Genomic DNA, 22,304 nt, shown 5'->3' on the forward strand with positions numbered 1-22,304 from the left:
TGGAAGTGATGATCTCTCCTTCCTCTGCTGATGTCCCTGGAGGTTGTGTCCCCCTCACAGGACAAACCAGTTTCGCTGGAGGCTCCAGGTCCTCCAGCAGCACAAGGAAACCCTGACGCACAGCCACAGGCCAGGCTTTAGCACCGAGGCTGCTCAGGAGCAGGTTTTGTGGGCTGTCCCAGTGTCCCAGCCCAGAGCTGGTCCATCCCCACCCTTCTCCAGGAGCCTTCGTGGCCCCAGGTAATGCCAAGAGTCACCAGCCCCAGCCATCCCAGGCTCAATCCAGTGTATCCCAGTGGAAGACGCCCCTGGATGGGGGGTGTTTTGGTGTATGGGGCAGGAGAGCCGCCTTCCCCTGCTACCACAGCTTGGAAGGGACCCAGATCCCACCGGTTCCCAGTCCTGGAGCATGTTGGACATGCTGACCAGTACACCCAGAGGCATGGGGGTGACCAGACTGGGATAGCATCTTCACGCTGCCTCTGAACCCCAGCACAGCTCCCCCATTCTCAAGGGGCATCGCAACCATCCTTGAGCCCATCTCCATCCATGTTCCTGCACCACCCGGCTCTGCTGCTCAAAACCACACCAGCAAAATAACCCAGGCCTAACTCGCCGTCCTGCTGGAGGCTGGTTGAAAAAACCAGCGATTTTCCCATTCTGGTTTGGAGAGCAGCACAGTGAGGAGCAGGACAAGCAACCGGGAGCAGGTAGGAACCTCCTCAACTCATTCTGCTGCTGGAGGATGACGAATCATCGGATCATAGAATGATTTCGGTTGAAAGAGACCCTCAGGATTGAGCCCAACCATAACCTACCCCTGGCACTGCCCCATGTCCCTGAGAACCTCATGTCCGTCTGTCCAACCCCTCCAGGGATGGTGACTCCACCACTGCCCTGGGCAGCCTGTTCCACGCCTTCACAACCCTCTCCATGAAAAATTTTTTCCTAATATCCCATCTGAACCTTCCCTGAGGCCATTTCCTCTCGTTGGGGAAGATTCCCCAGCCAGCGGCTCCTGGATGTTCTGTAAGGAGCCCCGGGTGCTCCGGGCTGGCCACGCTCATGATGCTTCATCCCCAGAAGCAGCAGGTCCAGGACAGGGTCTCCCCACCCAGGAGGGGGTCACCCCTGTGCTTCTCCCCCTCAGTGGGCAATAACTGACCTCCAAGCACCATCTGAGCCAAGGAGAGACAATTTCTGAGCATGGGCGGAGCAGGCAGGAGCTGCCTGCAATTCCTGCTGCCAACACAGCATTGCAACAGCCTCAACCCCTCCGCACCCTCCGGGGTGGGTTAGCTGGCACAGCAGAGCTGGGTTTGGTGTCGCAAGGACCAGGTTTGGGTTCTTTGTCACCTGTCAGTCACTTCCTACCCTCCGCCCTGGGCTGGGGACCCTCCTGACATGTCTTCCTGGAGAACTGCCTTGTTTTCTCCAAGAGCTTTGAGTCACCTTGAGCTGAGGCTGCTCTGTGAGTCCATCCACTGGAACAGGCACAAGCCAACCCTTTTTCAGCTCCAGGCTGGGCCTCAAGCCCCGTTGGGTTGAGGAGCTCATATCATTGGGGTTGGACATCGGGTGGATGGCTCCAGACATTGTGCATCCCTCTTGCTCCTTTGAGATGCCCAAGAAGAGCAGGAACTGCGGTGCCAGGAGGTGGAGCAGGTCCCATGGCACCTGGGGAAGGAGCTGAGTGCCCACAATGGACGAGGATGGAGGTGGAGCCCATCTCCTCTTGCAGGTTTCTTTCCCAGCCTCACCATGGAGGTGGATGCCTTTTGCCTTGGGCTTAACTGGCAGCATCACCTCCAGCCCAGGCGGTCAAAAAGGCCACCAGCATCCTGGCTTGTCCCAGTGCTGGTGTGGCCAGCAGCACCAGGGCAATGACCATCCTCTGGACTTGGCACTGGGGAAAAAACTTCGAATCCTGGCGTCAGTTTCGGTCCGCTCGCACCAAGAAAGCCCTTGAGGTGCTGGAGCGAGTTGAGAGAAGGGAACGGAGCTGGTGAGGGGCTGGAGCACAAGGGTGATGGGAGCGGCTGAGGGAGCTGGGGGTTCAGCTGGAGAACAGGAGCTGAGGGGAGACCTTCTCGCTCTCTGCAACTGCCCTTGATGATCTTGAGGGGCTTTTCCAACTGAAATGATTCTGTGATTCTGTCTCCTCCCTCCTCTCCCATGTCTCTCCACCTCCATCTGCTGTTGGAGATACGAGACCAGGAGATGTCCCCAGCGGGTAACAAATCAGCGCTGCCAAGCCGGCGTCACCAGAGGCTGCCTTGTCTGCTGAGCTATTATCACAACCCCTTAATTTTCCTCTATCATCATTCTGTGATTCTATTACCTTTGCTCAAAGAGGCATCCAGCCTCTTATTTTTGCATGGTCTAGTCTTTGCTACAAGCAGGGCTGCCCAACACTGATCCTCATCCCCATCCTCACCTGCCATTCTCCTTTCCTGGACTCCTTGCTCTTTCCCAGAATATTTCTCCAGTTTTTCCCTCACCCTCAGGACCTCGTGGAGCTTCTGCAGCTCCATGGGAATCGCTGGTGGGGCTGAACCTTTACACTCCTGCTCCCAAGGAAAACAGCTTGTGGAGGACACAGGCTGGTGGGTTGTGGGGGTGCATGGACCACGCTGAGCCCCCAATGGGATGCTCTTCACCGCCTACACCAAGAGAACCAGACAAGGGTCAAATTTTCCACTCGAGAGGAGATTCCTCCAGCTGAACCAGCAACTAGGCCAGTATCCCAAGGAAGGGAAAACCCCAAGACACATCCATGGATGTGAAGGCAATCCTCAGGCCTAGAAACATCTGGAGAACATCCAGCTCCAGTTTAACCCTTCTTTCCCCACACACGAGCCCTTTCAGTTCAAGGCTCCTTTAGATCTTGAGGGCAAATATCCTGGAAAAGGTGCTTGAGAGTGGCGGTTTTGGATCCAGGTGCCAGGGAATCGCCATCGCCTTGCTGCTTTGCATCAGCTTGTTGGACAGGTAGCTGGGAGTTAGAAACCTGGGAGATGTTGGGTGTCAAAACCCAGTCCCCATTGAGCACGGCCACCCGCTGCCTTGCAAAGAACCACAAAGCCAAGTTTTATACCGGGGGGGAACTGGGGTGGACACACTGCTGGGAGCCACCAGGAACCTGCACTCCACCTCGGAGCTGGCTGCATTGCTCAAAATGTTACTTAGGTGCAACAGGGACTTTTTTATTTTAAGCCACCCGTTCATTTGCATTGCGAGACTGAAAAGCGCAATTAATGCAGCAGCGCTCGGGTCCCTTGTCGCCCAGCTTGGGGCAAGGCTGGGGTGGCTTTGGCTTTGCCTTGGCTCCGTGGTGTCCTGGCTGGGACACAGACCTGCTGGGGGCTCTGAGCCCCCCCGTGCCGGTACCCAACAAATGTGGGAGCTTTTGGGGCGGCGATCGGCCCCCAACCCCGCAGCTTCATCCCGGTTGGGAAGGTCATTGCTGAAACTGTTCCGTGCGGATCCAGAGATGCTCTGGAGGGTTCTCACCCCGGGGGTCCATCAGCTCTGTCCTCTTTGAAGACATCTCCCGCAAACCTCTGCTCAGGGCTCAGCACCAACTGGTCACCGTCTGGGGACAGCCCGAGCAGGTCACCGTCTCCATCATGAGGTCACCATCTCCATCACGAGGCCACCACAGAGTCCTTCTGTAAGAGCTGCTGTCCTGCCTCCGCGCCACGGCTGTACGTAGCTATTCCTGCCCCATCCATGTGGGGAAACTGAGGCACGGAGAAGGCTGCAATCAGCCCAAGCTCTGGCAGCACAGGCTGGTTTAAACCACAGCAGTCCTGGTGGGGATAAAGTCACTTTTCTCGTGGCTCCTGGGGTTGTGGGGGACAGGGGATGCAGCCAGCACCCCCCAGGGGACACACAGGATAGAGGGAAAGACAGGTTCCCTGTGGGGCTGTCCCCCAGATCCGTGGGGCAGCAGAGCAGCACGAGCCAGACCCTGAGCTCAGCCTGGGTGTCCGCACCCCGATGGGGACAGCCGTGCTGTCCCCTGCACACAGGGATGCTCTGGCTCAGGATGGGGCATCTCCCAGGGTGGGCAGCACCAGGGGGACAACCAGGGCTCCTTCTCCCCCTGGCCGGTGTGGGGAGGGAATCCCGGCTGCTGCACGGAGACAGGGGAGCGCAGTCTTGCATACAAAAATAACTCTATTGCTCACTGCGCCTGCCCGCAGCCCCGTGGGTTCCCGGCTGCCTCGCGGTGCTGGCCCCGGCACCCACAGCACAGCTGAGCAGAGGCGGCTCTCGGGCGGCTCCAGCGCAGCCCCGTGCCCGGTGCCACCAGGAGCAGAGCCACGGCGCTGTCCCTGCCACCGACACAGGGTGATGCGTCCCTGCTCCGGTCCCCTCTGGCCTGTCAGGACTCCAGGTCGCGGGAGAGCCGCAGCAGCTCCTTCTGGCTGTCGATGGCTTTCAGGTGCTGCAGGTACGCCCAGGTGGAGACGGGGCTCCGCACACTCAGCGACTGCTCCGAGCCTGCCAGGAGAGCCAGGATCAGGGCTGCGCTCACTGTTCAACTTCCAGCTGGCCAACCCTCCCCACCACCGCTGGCCAACCCTCCCCACCACCGCTGGCCAACCCTCCCCACCACCGCTGGCCAGCTCCCTCCACCACCGCTGGCCAGCTCCCTCCACCACCGCTGGCCAGCTCCCTCCACCACCGCTGGCCAGCTCCCTCCATCACCGTTGGCCAACCCCCTCCATCACCGTTGGCCAACCCCCTCCATCACCGTTGGCCAACCCCCTCCATCAGCAGCATCCGGACCAATTTTCACCCACCACAACCAGGCTGACACCTGTGGGACGCCCCCCACTAAGGACAGTGGGTGCATGCTCCCCTGGGCAGGCCCCAAGGGGTGCGGGTCCCCCAACACGGGGGTGGGAGGGCAGATGGGTGACCCCCAGACCTACACGTGGAGATCCTGATGGACTTGGGGTCCTCCGGCCGGTGCGGGGAGCGACTTCGCAGCGGGGACAGCGGAGCTGGATGTGGAGAGAAAGCAGGAACTCATTCCTGTGCCCACAGGAGCGTCGGTCCCCAAGGTCCGTGCCCCACCCAGGGACACTCACCGTGTGCCTGGCCCCGGCAGCGCTGCAGGACACGCAGGGTCTTTGCCATCATGTGCTGTGGGCAATGCACAAAGGTCACTTGCTGTCACCTGGCCCCACTTTGCTGGTAAAACACTGTCCCCTCCAGCTTCACCGGCGGCTGCGGCTGCCCTGGGGGTCCTGGCTGGGCTGGGGGGATTCTGCCCTAACGCCGTGGGGATGCTCTGGATCTGCATCCCAGGGGATGGCAACACAGCAGGTCCCCCAAGGAGGGTCCCCAAGGAGCCAACCCATCCCACTCACCATCTTCTCAAAGTTGATGAGGTTCTCGGCCAGTGTGCGGTTGCCCTCATGGATGAACGTCATGTCTGTGGCAGGGCGGGGGTTGGAGATCAGATTTGGTCTTCTCGTCCCTGGGGTGGGCTGGGTGTCCCCAAAGGGGTCCCCACCCCCCAGCCCAACCCATTCCCACCTGCACCCCCCAAGCTGAGGCACCCACCTTTGAGCAGGAGGGGCATGAAGGGGATGATGGGGGGGCTCAGCTTGGCAACAGCCAAGCGATAGACCCTGTGGTTCCACGACGGGTCCTGGGGACAGAGAGGGATTTCAGCGCAGGGCAGGCAGGGGACACAGTGGCACATCTGGGACCTTGTAGCTTTTGGGAGCCCCAGCAAACTGGGGTGACCCTGTGTCGCAAAACTCCCCCCAGGCTGCTCTTCCCTCCAGGAAGGGGGACATGGGGTGGCAAGGGGACATGGGGTGGCAAGGGGACATGGGGTGGCAAGGGGAAACCGGAGGAAGGGTGACGTGGGGCAGGAAGGGGACACGGAGTGGGCAGGGGACACGGGGAGGGAAGGCAGGTACAGGATGAGAAGGGTGACGTGGAGCAGGAAGGGGACACGGGGTGGGAAGTGGGACATGGGGTGGGAAGTAGGACATGGGGCAGGTGGGGGATATGAGGTGGGAAGGGAGACATGGGACACAAAGGGGGACACAGGACAGGAAGGGGGACATGGAGCAGGAGGGGCACATGGGACACCAGGGGCTGCGCTCACCAGCATCCGCTCCAGCGCTGAGTGCAGCTTTCGAATCTTGTGGGGCAGCCTCTGCGCAGAGAGAGGGTCACGGGTGCCGGCACCCCAGCTTTGCCACCCCCAGACCCCCCCAGCTCCCCTGGCACCTCCTGCTCTGCATTCATCCCTTTGCACCCCTGGGCTCTGCTGCTCCGGGTACCCCATGGGCTCAGAGCTGCTCCGTTATGGGGGATTCCGGCCCCAGGCTGGGTCTAACCAGACCTCAGGGCCGATCCCAGTCCCCTGCCCTCAGCACAACCAGAGCTTTGAGGTGCAGAGTCTGATGGGACCACAGCACCCAAGCCACCCCTGCCCAGGGGACCCGTCAACGGAGCTGGTGAGGGGCTGGAGCACAAGGGTGATGGGAGCGGCTCAGGGAGCTGGGGGTTCAGCTGGAGAACAGGAGCTGAGGGGAGACCTTCTGATCTCTGACCTGCCTGGAAGGAGCTTGGAGCCAGGGGGGGTCGGGCTCTGCTCCCCAGGAACAAGCGCCAGGACCAGAGGAAACGGCCCCAAGTTGCGCCAGGGGAGGTTGAGGTTGGATCTGGGGAACAATTTCTTCCCCAAAGGGCTGTGGGGCATTGGAACAGGCTGCCCAGGGCAGTGCTGGAGTCACCGTCCCTGGAGGGGTTGGACAGACAGACATGAGGTTCTCAGGACATGGGGCAGTGCCAGGGGTGGGGTAACACAATGATTTTGAGGGTCTCGTCTAACTAAAATCATTCTCTGATTCTCTGATCCCTGCAGAGCTCAGGGGACCCGGCAGCAGCCCGGAACTGGTTTGTTACCTCCCAGGTCCTGGCCAGGCGGCTGACGGCCGTGTTGCTCACACCAAACATCACCGCAAAGAAGGAATTCAGGTTCTTCTGCTCCTTGAGGCTGCAGGTGAGGACGGAGTCAGGCAGGGAGGTCACCACCGGCTCCATCCTCGCGGGACCGGGTGGCAGATGGTCAGGGGACTCACTGTGCGGCCAGTTTGATGAACTTGCGGAGGAGCTGGGCTCGCCGGCCCACCTCGGGGCACAGGCACAACTCAGTGGCCACCCAGTACTGCAGCTCGTTGAACCGCCGCATCACCCGCTCTAGGTTGGCCGTGGTCACCTCGTGAAACTTCTGCGGCCCCACGATGTAGTGGATCATTTCCACCTGCAGAGCCCCAGGCGGCGGCTGAGGGGGTGGCCCAAAAGCCACCCCCCCGGAGGTGTCTCCCGCCCCCACGCTGGCCCTACCTGGTGGATGCTCTTGAAGAGGTTCCAGTCGTAGTCAGTGAGGTGACTGGCCAGGTCCTTGGAGCTGATGAGGTCCAGGGTCTCTGAGGAGCCGACGTGGGGGCCCAGCTGCTCAGGGTGGGGGGTCTGGGGACAGCAGAGGGGACGTCCAACCCCTCCTGCCATCAGCAACCACAGCGGGGATGGCGACACCAGCCCCTTCCCCAGAGGAGAGGAGCAGGGAGGGATGGACACCCCCAACTCCAGCCCCAAATCCCACTCTGGGGGTGCCCAGCCTGGTGCTGCCCATCCCCAAACCATGTCCCATCCCTGGAAACATCCCAGGCCAGGCTGGACGGGGCTCTGAGCAACCTGAGCTGGTGAAGATGTCCCTGCTCATGGCAGGGGTGGCACTGGATGACATTTGAAGGTCCCTTCGACCCAAACTATTCAACCATTTATGATTCTAAGACCCCCAGGCTTACCAGGCTGCCCAGCTCCTCCACGCTCACGGCAAAGAGCCGCTCGTTGAGCCCCAGCGCCGTGAACACCCCCACGGCGTCCGGCTGCAGCCCCACTTTATCTGCGGGAGACAGGATGGTGGGTGCAGGGACAGAGAAGGGACCAGATCCTGGCAGGCAGGGGACATAGCCACCATGGCACGGTGACATCCCCGCGATGCCGTCCTCACCTCCGGCTGAATTCACCTTCACCAGGACGTGCTCCCCGTGCCGGCCGAGCCGGGGGGCGAGGGACCGCAGGACGTCCCGCACCGAGGCGTTGACAGGCAGCACGGTGACCAGGCACGAGTGGTCGGCTCTGTAGATCTCGTAGGGCACTACGGGGGATGGAAACGGGATTTAGTGTCCCACTGCTGGGGAGGGAATGGTCCCCACCCTGCGTGGCTGTACCTTTGTCTTGGGCTCTTAAGGCACAGCTGCTGTTCAGAGTCGCCTCCTCCTGGCTCGCCAGCCAGCTCGCCGAGCTCCGAGCCTGCGCCCAAGGTGGGAAAAAGCGGGGAAGATGCCACCACAGTGGCCACCCCTCTGGCCAGGGGTCCCCGGAGGGCAAGAGGTGACCCAAACCTCTACACCCACCCCCCAAGGCAACCCCTACCTTGGGCTGGGGAGAAACGCTGCCGTCTCCGTTCTCCGTTCTGCAGAGAGAAGATACAGGTGCTGTTAGAGCCCCATGGTCATCACCTCATGCTGGAGATAGAACTGGGTCGTGCAGCCCGAGCATCCCTGCGATGCCAGGCACTGGGGTGTCCCAGTGGTGTGTGACACCCGCCCTGCGTCTGGGAAACCCCCATGCTGGGGACGAGGTGGCCCAAGAGCCGCTGGCATCCTCCCAGTCATGGTTGTCATCGCTTTGCTGGCCTAAATCTCAGCCCCATAGAATCACAGAATCATTTTGGTTGGAAAGGAGCATCAAGTCCAACCATAACCCACCCCTGGCACTGCCCCATGTCCCTGAGAACCTCATGTCCGTCTGTCCAACCCCTCCAGGGGTGGTGACTCCAGCACTGCCCTAGGCAGCCTGTTCCAATGCCCCACAGCCCTTGGGGGAAGAAATTGTTCCCCAGATCCAACCTCAACCTCCCCTGGCGCAACTTGAGGCCGTTTCCTCTGGTCCTGGCGCTTGTTCCTGGGGAGCAGAGCCCGACCCCCCCTGGCCTCAAGCTCCTTTCAGGCAGGTCAGAGATCAGAAGGTCTCCCCTCAGCTCCTGTTCTCCAGCTGAACCCCCAGCTCCCTCAGCCGCTCCCATCACCCTTGTGCTCCAGCCCCTCACCAGCTCCGTTCCCTTCTCTCAACTCGCTCCAGCACCTCAAGGCCTTTCTTGGCGTGAGGGGCCCAAAACTGACCCCGGGGTTGAACACATGAAAACCGTGATCCCCCTGCACACAATGGGTGCAGGACCCAGGGACACGGGCACCAGCGGTGGCACTGGGGGACAGAGCCAGACTCTGTTGCTGGGGACACGTCTCCCTCCTCGGGGGACTCACGCCCAGGGCCGCCGCCGCTCCTGTCCTTGCTCCTGCACCATCCCGCCCAGGCGGGGGTCCCGGCTCGCCAGGTCCGCCAGGTTCTGCGGGAGGAAGGTGCCCAGCAGTCAGCACGGGGTTGTGACAATCAGACCCCCCTGGGGACATCCCTGTCTCACTTCCGTACCTGCAGCAGGGCCGTGGTGCTGCGGTCACCCTGCAACAGCCGCCCGTAGAGCAGCACCCACTGGCTCACCAGCCGCAGGATCTTCCGGCGCTTGTGCAGGGAGTAGGTGGCCTTGTCCTGCTCCGACCCCTCCAGCGGCTCCGCGCGGAAACTGGGACCAGTCAAGGACACCAGTGTGGGTGGTGGGCAGCAGGCAGGGACCCCCAGGATGGGATGGGAGATGGGGATGTGCCCTGTGCCCAAGAGTCTGGGGGATTCATGGAATCACAGAAGGGTTTGGGTTGAAGGGACCGTCCCAGCTCCCCCAGTGCCCCCCCTGCCACGAGCAGGGACATCTGCACCAGCTCAGGGTGCTCAGAGCCCCGTCCAGCCTGGCCTGGGATGTCTCCAGGGATGGTTCAGCCACCACCTCTCTGGCCAACCTGGGCCAGGCTCTCACCACCCTCAGGGCCAACAATTTCCTTTTATCCAGCCTGAATCTCCCCTCCTTTAGTTGAAAACCATCACCCATTGTCCTATCGCAACAGGCCCTGCTCAAAAGTCTGTCCCCATCTTTCTTTAGGCCCCTTTTAAGTCCGGAAAGGCCGCACTAAGGTCTCCCCGGAGCTTCTCTTCTCCAGCTGAACAGCCCAACTCTCTCAGCCGTTCCTCCCAGCAGAGCTGTTCCAGCCTCGGGTCATTTCTGGGGCTCCTCTGGCCCCTCTCCAACAGGTCCAGGTCTGTCCTGTGCTCAGGACCCCAGAGCTGGACGCGGTGCCCGGGGGGTCTCACCAGAGCGTAAAATTCAGGGCTCCCCTGGTCACCCGCTGAGGTCCCACTGAGGTGACAGGGACCAAGCTGCTGGTCCCTGGTGGGGGGTGCATGGGGTAGAATGGAGCCCAGTCCCTCCCAGTTCCAGCTGCTGAAGGATACTGGTGGAGCAGAGCTCTGCAGAGCTGCGTGGTCGGCATGAACACAGTGTAGGTCAGCAGGAAATCCCCCAACAGTGTGTCTGCAAGAGAGAAGCCACCAGTGATCATCCGTCATGGTCCCCAGTGCATTTGGGACATGGTGGTCACAGCCAGGCAGCGTGGCTGACCAGGAAAGTGTCACCCATGCCCTGTGTGGGGTTGGCCTGTGGTGTCCCCCCGTGGTGACCGTGCTCACTGTGGGTCACTTTTGGCTCCTAAACACCCTGGGAAGGGCTGGCAGGGCTGAGGGCTCTGGGCGATGGAGGAGAATTAAGGGGTTGTGCTAAAGGCTCAGTGCTCAGCAGACAAGGCAGCCCCTGGTGACGCCGGCTTGGCAGCGCTGATTTGTTACCCGCTGGGGACATCTCCTGGTCTCGTATCTCCAACAGCAGAGGGAGGTGGAGAGACATGGGAGAGGAGGGAGGAGACAGAATCACAGAATCATTTTGGTTGGAAAAGCCCCTCAAGATCATCCGAGTCCAACTGTTCCCCCAGCCCTGGCACTGCCCCATGTCCTGAGAACCTCATGTCCGTCTGTCCAACCCCTCCAGGGACGGTGACTCCAGCACTGCCCTGGGCAGCCTGTTCCAATGCCCCACAGCCCTTTGGGAAAGAAATTGTTCCCAAATTTCCAACCTCAATCTCTTTCTCCAGCCTCTTCCCCAGCTCAGTTCCCTTCTCTGAACTCGTTCCACCACCTCAAGGTCTTTCTTGTTCCGAGAGGCCAAAAGCTGCCCCCAGGATTCAAAGCTTGGCCTCCCCGGTGCCCAGCACAGGGACGGTCACTGCCCTGGGCCTGCTCCGGGCTTCCCCCTCTCCTGGCACCAACGGGGGATTTTAGAGTGAGAGGACCAGCTTTTGGGGCTGAGCATCGGAAATAAGGCAGTCCTGCTCGGTGCTGGTCCCTGTGCCAGCGCCCTGTCCCCAGGGCTGCCCTGGGATGTGGTCCCCGGAGCCCGGGGGGACACCCCCCACCTACCCACAGGGTCGTAGAGGGTGGCGTCCAGCCTCATGAACTCCAGCAGATGCTCCAGGATCTTCTCCGGCGTCCCAGCCATCACAAAGTACCTGGCGGGCAGAGCATGGGGGACATCAGGGGAGGACGCAGCACCCCAACTGGGGGCAGGGCCACCACGCTGGGCCACCAGGCCACTCGACACAGCTCGTCAGCATGGCCCGATGTCCCCGTGACCCTCTAGGGACACAGTCCTCCCAACACACTCGCTGCGGGAAGCCGGAGCGCGGCAGAGGGAGCGGGGGGACAGCAGCAGCGGCACGGCTGCAGGGGCGGACGGGGACAGGGACAGGCTGCTGTCACCTGCTGCTCCGCGCCGGGGCTGGCTGGTTGCTGCCACCTTGCAGGTTCTTCTGCAGGACCAGCACCACCTTCCCGTGCTCCTTCAGGCGCACAGTGTTGGCCTCCACGTCCTAGAGAGAAAAAAACAGCCCTCATAGTCATGGAATCATGGAATCACAGAAGGGTTTGGGTTGAAGGGACCATCCCAGCTCCCCCAGTGCCCCCCCTGCCATGAGCAGGGACATCTGCACCAGCTCAGGGTGCTCAGAGCCCCGTCCAGCCTGGCCTGGGATGTCTCCAGGGATGGTTCAGCCACCACCTCTCTGGCCAACCTGGGCCAGGCTCTCCCCACCCTCAGGGCCAACAATTTCCTTTTATCCAGCCTGAATCTCCTCTCTTTTAGTTGAAAACCATCACCCTTTGTCCTATCGCAACAGGCCTTGCTTAAAAGTCTGTCCCCATCTTTCTTTAGGCCCCTTTTAAGTCCAGAAAGGCCGCACTAAGGTCTCCCCGGAGCTTCTCTTCTCCAGCTGAACAGCCCAACTCTCTCAGCCGCTCCTCCCAGCAGAGCTGTTCCAGCCTCGGGTCATTTCTGGGGCTCCTCTGGCCCCTCTCCAGCAGGTCCAGGTCTGTCCTGTGCTCAGGACCCCAGAGCTGGACGCGGTGCCCGGGGGGTCTCACCAGAGCGGGGCAGAGGGGACAATCCCCTCCCTCCACCGGCTGCCCACGGGGCTGGGGATGTGGCCCAGGGTACGACTGATCTGGGTGCCAGCGCACGTTGCCACTCACGTCCCATCTTTTATCCACCATCACCCCCAAGTCCTTCTCTGCAGGGTTGCTCTCCATCCCTCCACCCCGGTCTGGATGGACATCAGGGGTTGCCCCCACCCAGGTGTAGGACCTTGCACTTGGCCTTGTTGAACCTTGTGGGGTTCGCATGGGCCCAATTCTCCAGATTAAAAAATTCTTTTCATTATTTTTTTTCCCCTCAGCCAAGCTCGGATCCATCAGGCAATGCTCATCTAGCTGGTGGCACCCCAAACCCCCACGCTGTCACACAGAGAAGCGTCCTCCCCTTCGGCACCCTGGGGGTGCACAGCACGCCCCGACTGGCACCCAGGCCCCCGGCAGCCCCCCGTCACCTTGAGGATGCGGTTGAAGTCCTGCTTGTCCACGCGGAGGAAGTGGCAGTTGTCCTCTCGCAGGATGATGGTGGCCGCCCGCGGCGCATCGTTCACCAGCGCCAGCTGCCCAAAGTCGTCCCCTTCATGCAGGGTGGCCACCAAGCCCTGGGGGGGGACATGATGGGTGAGGGATGGGGTGGGAGCCCTCGTCCCCGTTGGGGGACAGTGAGTGTCTGGAGAGGACGTACCCACCTTGCCGTGGGTGACCACGTTCACCGAGCCCTTCCAGATGATGTACCACGAGGTGCCTTTATCTCCTTGGCTGAACACTGCCGGGGAACGGTGACATCCAGCAGTCGAAGAGGGGGAGCCCCCGAGCATCCCCCCCATCCCGAGCCCCCAGCCCAGGCAAAGGCTTCTGTCCCCTCCATCCCTGGGCCACCAGGAGACAGCAAGAGCATCCACATCGATGACTACAGCTCCAGGTGTTGTCCCCAGGCTGGGGACCCTTTCTCCCGCAACACGCGATACTCACGCACGGTGCCCGCTCTCGGGTGCGACTCGAACATCAGCACGGATGCCAGTTCCCGCTTCACCTGCGGCAAGAGGCACCCGGGTCACCCCAGCCCGGAGCTGAGTGAGGAGGGGACACAGGGGACAAGGTGGGAAGGGGATCTGGGGATGCTCAGAGAGGGCCAGGAGAGGATGCCCAGATGGGAAGTCATAGAATCACGGAATAGTTTGGGTTGAAGGGACCACCCCAGCTCCCCCAGTGCCCCCCCTGCCATGAGCAGGGACATCTGCACCAGCTCAGGGTGCTCAGAGCCCCGTCCAGCCTGGCCTGGGATGTCTCCAGGGATGGTTCAGCCACCACCACTCTGGCCAACCTGGGCCAGGCTCTCACCACCCTCAGGGCCAACAACTTCCTTTTATCCAGCCTGAATCTCCCTCCTTGAGTTGAAAACCATCACCCCTTGTCCTATCGCAACAGGCCCTGCTAAATGGAAGTGATGGGATGCAGGAGGATTTGGGGACCGGGAGCAGTTTGGGGGGGACACACAGGCCACGGGGGGGATGGACACGGCCGCACTCACCGAGTTGGAGAGATGAGCCACGGCTTTGATGTGCAGCAGCTCCTCAAAGATGAGCTCCAGCTCGTCCTCCGTGCGCTGGGCAGGCCTGGGAGGGCAGCGGGGGGTGAGCAGCCGCCTGTGTCCCCTGTCCCCCCCATCCCGGGGCACAGACACCCCTCCCCAGGCACAAACCCCTGCCCGGGCAGCCGCGTTCTCCCTCCCCATGTGCCAGCCGTAGAAGAGATGCTCAGGTCACCCCATCCCTTTGGTGTTCCAGATTCCTCCAGAGCGGGGGCGAAATGAGACCCCCATCCCTCCTCGTCCCCTCCCCGGCCCCTGGGGACTCCCCGGCCACCCACGGCTTGCGCAGGGCCATGGTGAGCAGCGCGTCGGGGCCCAGCTGGGCCAGGAAAGCCAGTGCCTCCAGCAGCTCGTCCGCATCCCGCAGCCCGGCGCTGGGCTCGGGGCTCAGCTCCAGCTCGGCAAAACGATAAAACTGGGTGTCCTTGTCCTGGAAATGCCACTCCTGCTTCACTGCGGGGTGGGGAGAGCGCCCGTCAGCTCGGCCGGGAGACCCATGGGGTGGCTGGTGCACCCACGGGAGACCCCGGCAGCCCCCAGCGTGCCCATCACCCCGTCACCTGCCGCCGCCTGTCCTCACCGTGGGTCAGGATGCCACCGTCCACCAGCACCTGGCAGATGCCGACAGCCTGGCTGCGCGTCTGCACGGCCAGCCCGGCGCTCAGCAGCCAGTCCACCAGCTCCTTCCCCGAGCAGCACTGCCTGCAAGGGGACAAGATGACAGGATCGTCCCCCAAACCGGGCTGCGGCACCCGGCATCCCTGCCTGGGATGGGCAGGAGAAGCCCTGTCACCCTCGGAGCCCGTGGTGTCCCCGGTGTGGCCGTGGGTCCCACCTGTGGTGCCGCAGGTGATGCTTGTGGTCCCGGATGAGGCCAGGCCGGGAGCTGGTGAGGTGGGTGAAGAGGAGCTTTCCCGCGCGCCAGATCTTCTCCGGGGATGCCTGGGGGGGAAGAGGATTAGGGAGCGGATTGGGAAGCGGGGGAAATCGTGACATCCAGCAGTCGAAGAGGGGGAGCCCCCGAGCATCCCCCCCATCCCGAGCCCCCAGCCCAGGCAAAGGCTCCTGTCCCCTCCATCCCTGGGCCACCAGGAGACAGCAAGAGCATCCACATCGATGGCTACAGCTCCAGGTGTTGTCCCCAGGCTGGGGACCCTTTCTCCCGCGACACGCAGAATCATTTTGGTTGGAAAAGCCCCTCAAGACCATCGAGTCCAACTGTTCCCCCACCCCTGGCACTGCCCCATGTCCTGAGAACCTCATGTCCGTCTGTCCAGCCCCTCCAGGGATGGTGACTCCAGCACTGCCCTGGGCAGCCTGTTCCAATGCCCCACAGCCCTTTGGGGAAGAAATTGTTTTTCCATCTCCCCCTTCCCCAAACTCATCTCCTTGTAGGTTTTCCCAGCCCCGCTCCAACCTGGGTGAGGCTGTGTCCATAGTCCAGGGTGGATTCAGTCTCCAAAAGCGGGGTCTGAAAAATGAAAATACAGGGGGGTCGGTGGCCGCGGGGGCTCCGCCGTGTCCCCCCTCACCCCGCACACCCCAGCAGGTCCCTGCTCATTGCAGCGGGTTGGACCAGATGACCTTAAATGTCCCTTCAATGCAAACTATTCCATGATTCTATGATTTTATGGTGCCTTTCAGCCTCATTCGGGCAAGGAGGCGAGCATCCCTGCGTACGGGGTCCCGAACCCCCAGACACCCCCCGCGGTTACATTGAACTTCAGGAAGGGAAGCGCATTCAAACAAGGGAGCCGGGAGATAAAAGGAGGAAGTTAAAAGTAAAAATCTGCGCAAACAGGGATCAAAGACGTCGCGTTTGAGACGTGGAATTTGCCACTGGAGGTGAAGGACTTGAGAAAGAGCTGGCGGAGCCCCCGGGGAGGGACAGGTGTCCAGCCTGGGGGGTTTCCTACAGCTTTGGACCTGGGTTCAAACAAAGAGGGCATGGAAAAGATCCCAAACTCCAATAAATTTGGGGAAGAGCCCAAGGACCCTCCCCTGCAAGCATCATATTGGGAGACAGTTCTCAAATCACAGCAGGAATGGAAAAAACGATACACCTATATAAATATAATGCTATAATCTATATATAAGTATATATATATATAAAAATATAAATCTATGCAATAATTCCTGAAAAATCGGCTTAAAAACCACCGGGACATGGGGTCCCTGGTACCCAGAGGAGTGCGGCAGCGAAAGAATCGAATCGCTATGGGTGATGTGCAACCTCACGCTTGGTACCAAAGAGCTGGTGGATACGAAGCTGTTTTTCCAAAGGATTTTTGGGGACATCCTGGAAACGATGGACCAGCAAGGCAGAAATTCACCGAGCACATGAGCGGGTTAAATTCAACAAGAGATGTGCCTAAAATAAGGGCTAAAATTTCCCTGCTTGTGGTCAGAGGCTCTGAGCTCAAGCGGGACTCCCCGGCGGTGGCTGAAAATGTGAACTTGGGCTTCTTCCACAGCTGGAAAAAAATGCAAATAGTGAGATCGGTGTCAGTGGGAAGGGAGCAAAAGGAAAACTCATAGATCACGGCACAGCCGGTTCACCGGCAACTCCATGCTCCCTAAAAGAGAAAAAACACACCCTTGGGGATGGAAAACCCCAGGAACCCGGTGGGTTTTTTACTCCGTTTAACTTAAATCTGCACGTGATGAGTTGATCCAATGCTATTTTCTAACCCGGCTCCTCTTTAACGTCTTTGCTGTTTATCGATCCTAAAAAACACATCCTGCTCTTTGGCTCAGGGAGTCCCTCCCGCGGCGACCGTCATCTCAGCATCGGGAAGAGCAGGTAAAAGCAGAGGGATGAAGGCTCCTGCGCGGCCGTGGCCGTGAATAAACAACCTTTCACCTGCATAAACCACAGGCTGGGGAAGCCCAGAGCACCCAGCACCCGTCAGACCTGTTCTCCACGCGCTGCCCCGGCCGAGGCTGTTAAAGCACTTTGAGCATTAACCCCGAGCTGCAGCGAGGGCCAGCCTTCCTCGGGGTGTCTGCACCTCCAAGGGAAGGTTTTGGGGTTCCCCCTATTTATTTCTGGCTGCAAGGGCTCTGCAGCACCCTGGGCTGGAGGTGGTGGGTATGTGAAACACGGCGTCTTCGGGGCCAGATCCGACTCGGATCTGCTGGCTCGGGGTTGCTCAGGGGGGTTGAGCAACCTCAGCAATAGGGTTGGATGAAATCTTCAATTAAGGAAGCCAAGGGCAGGAGTAATTAGGCGCAGAAGCCTTCATTGCGAATTAATTCAAGGGCAAAAGCACCTACCAGGAGGTGAGGGGAAAGCAAACAGCCCTGGCACCTTGGTGCAGGCAGGAGGGTGATGGAGATGGACACCTGATGGATGTTCAGGTGGGTGATCTGCCCGTCCCAAACCCTGCCTGCCTGTCTTAAACTCCGTCTGTTCATCCCAAACCCTGCCTGCCCGTCCCAAACCCTGCCCGTTAATCCCAAACCCTGCCCGTTAATCTCAAACGCTACCCGCCCGTCCCAAACCCTGCCCGTTAATCTCAAATGCTGCCTGCCCGTCCCAAACCCTGCCCGTTAATCTCAAACGCTACCCGCCCGTCCCAAACCCTGCCCGTTAATCTCAAATGCTGCCTGCCCGTCCCAAACCCTGCCCGTTAATCTCAAATGCTGCCTGCCCGTCCCAAACCCTGCCCGTTAATCTCAAATGCTGCCTGCCCGTCCCAAACCCTGCCCGTTAATCTCAAATGCTACCCGCCCGTCCCAAACCCTGCCCGTTAATCTCAAACCCTGCCCGTTAATCTCAAACGCTACCCGCCCGTCCCAAACCCTGCCCGTTAATCTCAAACCCTGCCCGTTAATCTCAAACGCTACCCGCCCGTCCCAAACCCTGCCCGTTAATCTCAAACCCTGCCCGTTAATCTCAAACGCTACCCGCCCGTCCCAAACCCTGCCCGTTAATCTCAAACGCTACCTGCCCGTCCCAAACCCTGCCCGTTAGTCTCAAATGCTGCCTGCCCGTCCCAAACCCTGCCCGTTAATCTCAAATGCTGCCCGCCCATCCCAAACCCTGCCCGTTAATCTCAAACGCTGCCTGCCCGTCCCAAACCCTGCCCGTTAATCTCAAACGCTACCCGCCCGTCCCAAACCCTGCCTGCCCACCCCAGACCCTGCCTGTTCCAAGCTGCTCCTTCATTCCCTCCAGCCCTTTCCAAACCCCCAGGGCTCCCCCATCCTCCCACGGATGATGCCTTGAGCCACCAACCTGCCCCTGGCAGTTTGCAACCAGCTCAGGAGCAATTCAGGGAGCAGATGGAAAACAAGCAGCTCCATGAAGGCAGCTGGTCCCCGGGGACGCTCCCGACCCAGCCACGCTGCTGCTGAGCCGGGGACACGGTGACTTACTCACTCTGCAAACTTTCCTGAGCCTCGTGACCACCCCGTGGAACAGGAAACGCGACGGCAATCGCAGAGCAAATGTTTGCAAATCGGAGCCGGGCTGTGGCCGGAGCGTGGAGCTGCCTCCCGTGGGACACGGAGGTCGGTGTCACCCCCTCGGCTGCAAGCGAAAGCCGCTCTGGTCCCCAAACAGCCTTTGCTGTCACCCCATAAGTGAGGTCTGTCCTTTAGGGAAGGAGCCAGGACGTGTCACAGTCCCGCTCCAAGCTGCGCTCACAAGAACACCGATGGAGACTTGCAAAAACCCTGCCCTAGGATGAGCGCTCGGAGCGATTTCTCCCTCCTGGGGTTTTCTCTTTGCCAGACCAGCTCTGAACCACGTGCAAAATCTCATGGACGGCCCCCAAAACCCCTTCCCGAAGCATCCTTGCTCCCCAGCTCTCCATCCACAGGATGCCCTCCCCACCCTCACCCCCCATCTCATTGTCGCAGCATCACGCCCGCCGTCTCCAAGCAGCTTCCTAAGGAGTTGCCTTTTCCATCTTCCTGCTGCCGGGACACGCGGCGCTGAGATCCTGCCTGTCTCCAGGAATCCGGCAGCGGCGGGCAGCCGGCCAAGGCCGCCCGCGACCGTTCCGCGCTCGCACGCCGCTTTTGTTTGGGATCCCGAGGAAAAACAACGGGAGTTATTTTCAGGCTTTACGGCTCCGGAGAAAGTCCTCGCCCATCCGCAGCCTCAAAAGGCACGGCAGCCGGCCAGGGGTTTGCCATCCCCGCCCCCCCCGGGACACGCTCTGTCCCCTCCATCCTCTGCAGGGACACGGTGAGAGCTGGCACGGTGGCACTTGTACAGTGGGAAGGGTGAAGGATGGAGCTCCTTGGGGACACGGGGCTGTGATGTCCTGCTGATGCCAGGGAACGGGAGCCAAGATGCCAAGAGGAGTTTCCTTGAGCCATAGCCTTGCAGCGATGGGGACGAGTGACAATATTGTTGCTCCAAGGCACAGCCGGCTGGTTCCCTGCCATCCGCCTCTCCCGTACCTGCCCCGGTACCTGGTGGCAGCACCCTCCTACCTGCAAAGAGTGGGGAAAACACCCCCTCTCTGCATAGATCAGAGCCCCTCAAATGGCCAGCGGTTGTCCCCAAGCACAGGGGAGCCACTCGGGGAGGGGACACTCCTGTCACCCTGCGCGTGCCACCGCGCTGCTGGACTTTGCCAGGTTTACCCTAGTCTGGCAGTTCAGCGCAGTAACGCTGCAGCCCGCGGCTTTCCTGGTCTCCCTGGTCTCTCCAAAAAACTTCTCCAAAATTAAGTTCCTAAAAGTTCTGAGGAGAAAATAAATCAGGAATAAGGGGGGAAAAAAAGACCTTTCTTAAAAATGCTTGCTTGTGGATAGAAATGCTGAAAGGGGGGTTGTTCCCTTAATGTCATTTTTTGTCTTTAAAAGCATTTGTCTCCGGTGTGAGAAGCAGAAGGTCACCAAGCTCAGCTGGGGCAGGTGAGGAGGCTCCAGGGTCACCTCTCAGCACAGAGGGGACAGCAAGAGGCTGAGAACAGGGACCAGGTGCCTTTTACACCCCAGAGACCTCCAAGAGACCAGCAGCTCCTGGCCAGGGGACGGCACGGACCCAGAGAGGAAGGACGTGATGTTGAGCGTCGTCCCGCTGCCAAGTGACAAGTTTCTCCTGCTGAAACAGCCCGATCCGGCGGGGAGGGAACGTTTGGAACCCCGTGTGCCGCAGGGCTGGGGGGGAAGGTTTTTCCTGTTCGCACGCTCGGAGTTGGGGTGTGCTGCCTGGCTGCCGTGTGCCCAAGCACAATAGCACTGGGCTCATTTCATGCCTGGGTGCCAGCTCCGCCTGGAGAAGGGGCGAGAGCAGGCGGCTGCAGAAATGCGCTCCCCGCTCGCCTCGCTTTGCTCCGTGCATGCTTTGCTCTGCTCCCTGCACACCTGGCTCCCTGCACACTTTGCTTTGCTCTGTGCACACCTGGCTCCCTGCACACCTGACTTTGCTCTGTGTGCACCCTGCTTTGCTCCCTGCACACCTCGCCTTGCTCCCTGCACACCTGGCTTTGCTCTGTGTGCACCTCACTTTGCTCCCTGCACACCTGGCTTTACTCTGTGTGCACCTCGCCTTGCTCCCTGCACACCTTGCCTTGCTCCCTGCACACCTTGCCTTGCTCCCTGCACACCTCGCTTCCTGCTCACCTTGCTTTGCTCCCTGCACACTCTGCTTTGCTCCATGCACACTTTGCTTTGCTCCCTGCACAGCTGGCTCCCTGCTCACCTCGCCTCACTCTCCTCAGCGCCAGCAAACACGAGCGGGGAGCGGGTCCCCAATCCCAGCCTGCTGCCAGGTCCCTGGGAAGGCAGCCAAGGGCCAGACCTGCCCTGCCAGGCCGTGCTTAGTAAAGCGGGACTAGAGGTGGCATTAAGCCTTAAGGGGCCCCACTTGGCTTTTGCTCCAGCGAACCCCGTCCCCAACCAAGCCCAGAGCCCCGGAGCAAGGAGAGATACAGCGAGGGAAAACCCGGCAGCGTGGAGATCTCCGCGGCTCGGGGTCCGTCCCCGGGGGCTCTCGGTGGTGGCCGGGGGGGGTCCCCTCCCTCCCCGCCCGCACTCACCCAGCGGATGCCCTGGATGGGGGGCCGGCTGCCCCCCTCGCCCTCCAGCCGGATCTCGTAGCTGCAGCTCCGGAACAAGTGCATCTTCTTCAGGAGCACCGGGCGCCGGGTACCGGCAGCCCCGGCGGGCAGCGGCGTTGCGGGGGGAGCGGCACCGACCTCCGGCTCCAGCCCGTTTCGCTGCCGGCTCCGCGCTCCCGGGCCCCCCCGCGCCGCCTCCCCGGCCGCTCCCGCCGCCCCGGCCCCGCGAACCTTCATGCGGCGGCGGCGCGGGGGGGCGAAGCCATCGCGGCCGCAGCTCCGGTGCTGCTCCGGTGCTGCTCCAGCGGCGGCTCCGCTCGGGCCAGGACGGGGCCGGGACGCGCTCGGCGATGCCGCCGCCGCCGCGCCGGGCTGGGCCGGGCTGGGCTCCGCCCCGGGGTGGGATGGGAGCGGCAGCGGGGCCGGGAACGGCGAACCCCGCCCGCAGCTCCCGCGCTCCACCCCCTGGGCTTTTGAGGAACCCCCCGGGCTGAGCATCTTGGGGGGGACCAGCCCCGACCCCCACCCGCGGGGCGCCCCGTCCAGCCTGAGCCCTGCGTGTCCCCCTGGGACCCCGGTCCCTGGGGTCGGGGTGTCCCCAGGAGCCCCTGCCCTTCTCCTGAGCACCCCAATGAGACTCTGGGGATCGGGGTGACTTGAGGAGCTCCTGCCCTTCCCCTGAGCACCCACCAAGACCCCAGGAAATGGGGTGTCCCCAGGAGCCCCTGCCCTTCCCCTGTGCACCCCACCAAGACCCTGGGGATTGGGGTGACTACAGGAGCCCCTGCCCTTCTCCCGACTCCCTGCGTGTCCCCCTGGAGCCCCAGTTCCTGGGCATCGGGGTGTCCCCAGGAGCCTCTGTCCTTCCCCTGCGCACCCCAATGAGACCTCAGGGATTGGGGTGTCCCCAGGAGCCCCTGCCTTTCCCTTGAGCACCCCAATGAGACCCCATGGACTGGAGTGAGTTGAGCCCCTGCCCTTCCCCTGCACACCCCACCGAGACCCCAGGGATTGGGGTGTCTCCAGAAGCCCCCGCCCTTCCCTTGAGCACCCCAATGAGACCCCATGGACTGGGGTGAGTTGAGCCCCTGCCCTTCCCCTGCACACCCCACCGAGACCCCAGGATAGGGGAAGCACAGGGACCCCCCTGCTCTGGCCAGCCCTGCAGGGCCCAGCCTGGGCGGGGGAGAACAGGGCCCAGAGGAGCTGGAAGGAGCTGGAAG

At 61.4% G+C, this 22,304-nt stretch overlaps 1 protein-coding gene across 2 annotated transcripts; it reads right to left on the reverse strand.

Annotated features, from left to right (window-relative positions):
• Window positions 1–3,185: 3,185 nt before the first annotated feature.
• Window positions 3,186–21,393, reverse strand: RAPGEF3 (Rap guanine nucleotide exchange factor 3). Of its 2 annotated transcripts, XM_065654570.1 has the most exons (27): window positions 21,061–21,393; window positions 15,477–15,530; window positions 14,895–15,001; window positions 14,640–14,761; window positions 14,338–14,512; window positions 14,000–14,084; window positions 13,441–13,501; window positions 13,158–13,234; window positions 12,924–13,070; window positions 11,803–11,912; window positions 11,464–11,552; window positions 10,447–10,525; window positions 9,535–9,685; window positions 9,369–9,451; window positions 8,479–8,518; window positions 8,274–8,355; window positions 8,054–8,200; window positions 7,848–7,945; window positions 7,384–7,509; window positions 7,119–7,300; window positions 6,943–7,033; window positions 6,137–6,187; window positions 5,581–5,668; window positions 5,385–5,449; window positions 5,103–5,157; window positions 4,944–5,015; window positions 3,186–4,509 (listed from the first exon to the last, which is right to left on the reverse strand). In XM_065654570.1, the coding sequence occupies exons 1-27, from the start codon at window positions 21,316–21,318 to the stop codon at window positions 4,391–4,393; spliced, it is 2,814 nt and encodes a 937-aa protein (XP_065510642.1). In that variant the 5' UTR covers window positions 21,319–21,393; the 3' UTR covers window positions 3,186–4,390. The 2 variants fall into 2 exon arrangements, with proteins under 2 accessions (XP_065510642.1, XP_065510643.1); XM_065654571.1 differs by lacking the exons at window positions 3,186–4,509; window positions 4,944–5,015; window positions 5,103–5,157 and adding an exon at window positions 5,164–5,286.
• Window positions 21,394–22,304: the final 911 nt, after the last annotated feature.

Source organism: Caloenas nicobarica, chromosome 33 (assembly GCF_036013445.1).
Source record: "Caloenas nicobarica isolate bCalNic1 chromosome 33, bCalNic1.hap1, whole genome shotgun sequence".
In the NCBI taxonomy this organism is placed as follows: Eukaryota; Metazoa; Chordata; class Aves; order Columbiformes; family Columbidae; genus Caloenas; species Caloenas nicobarica.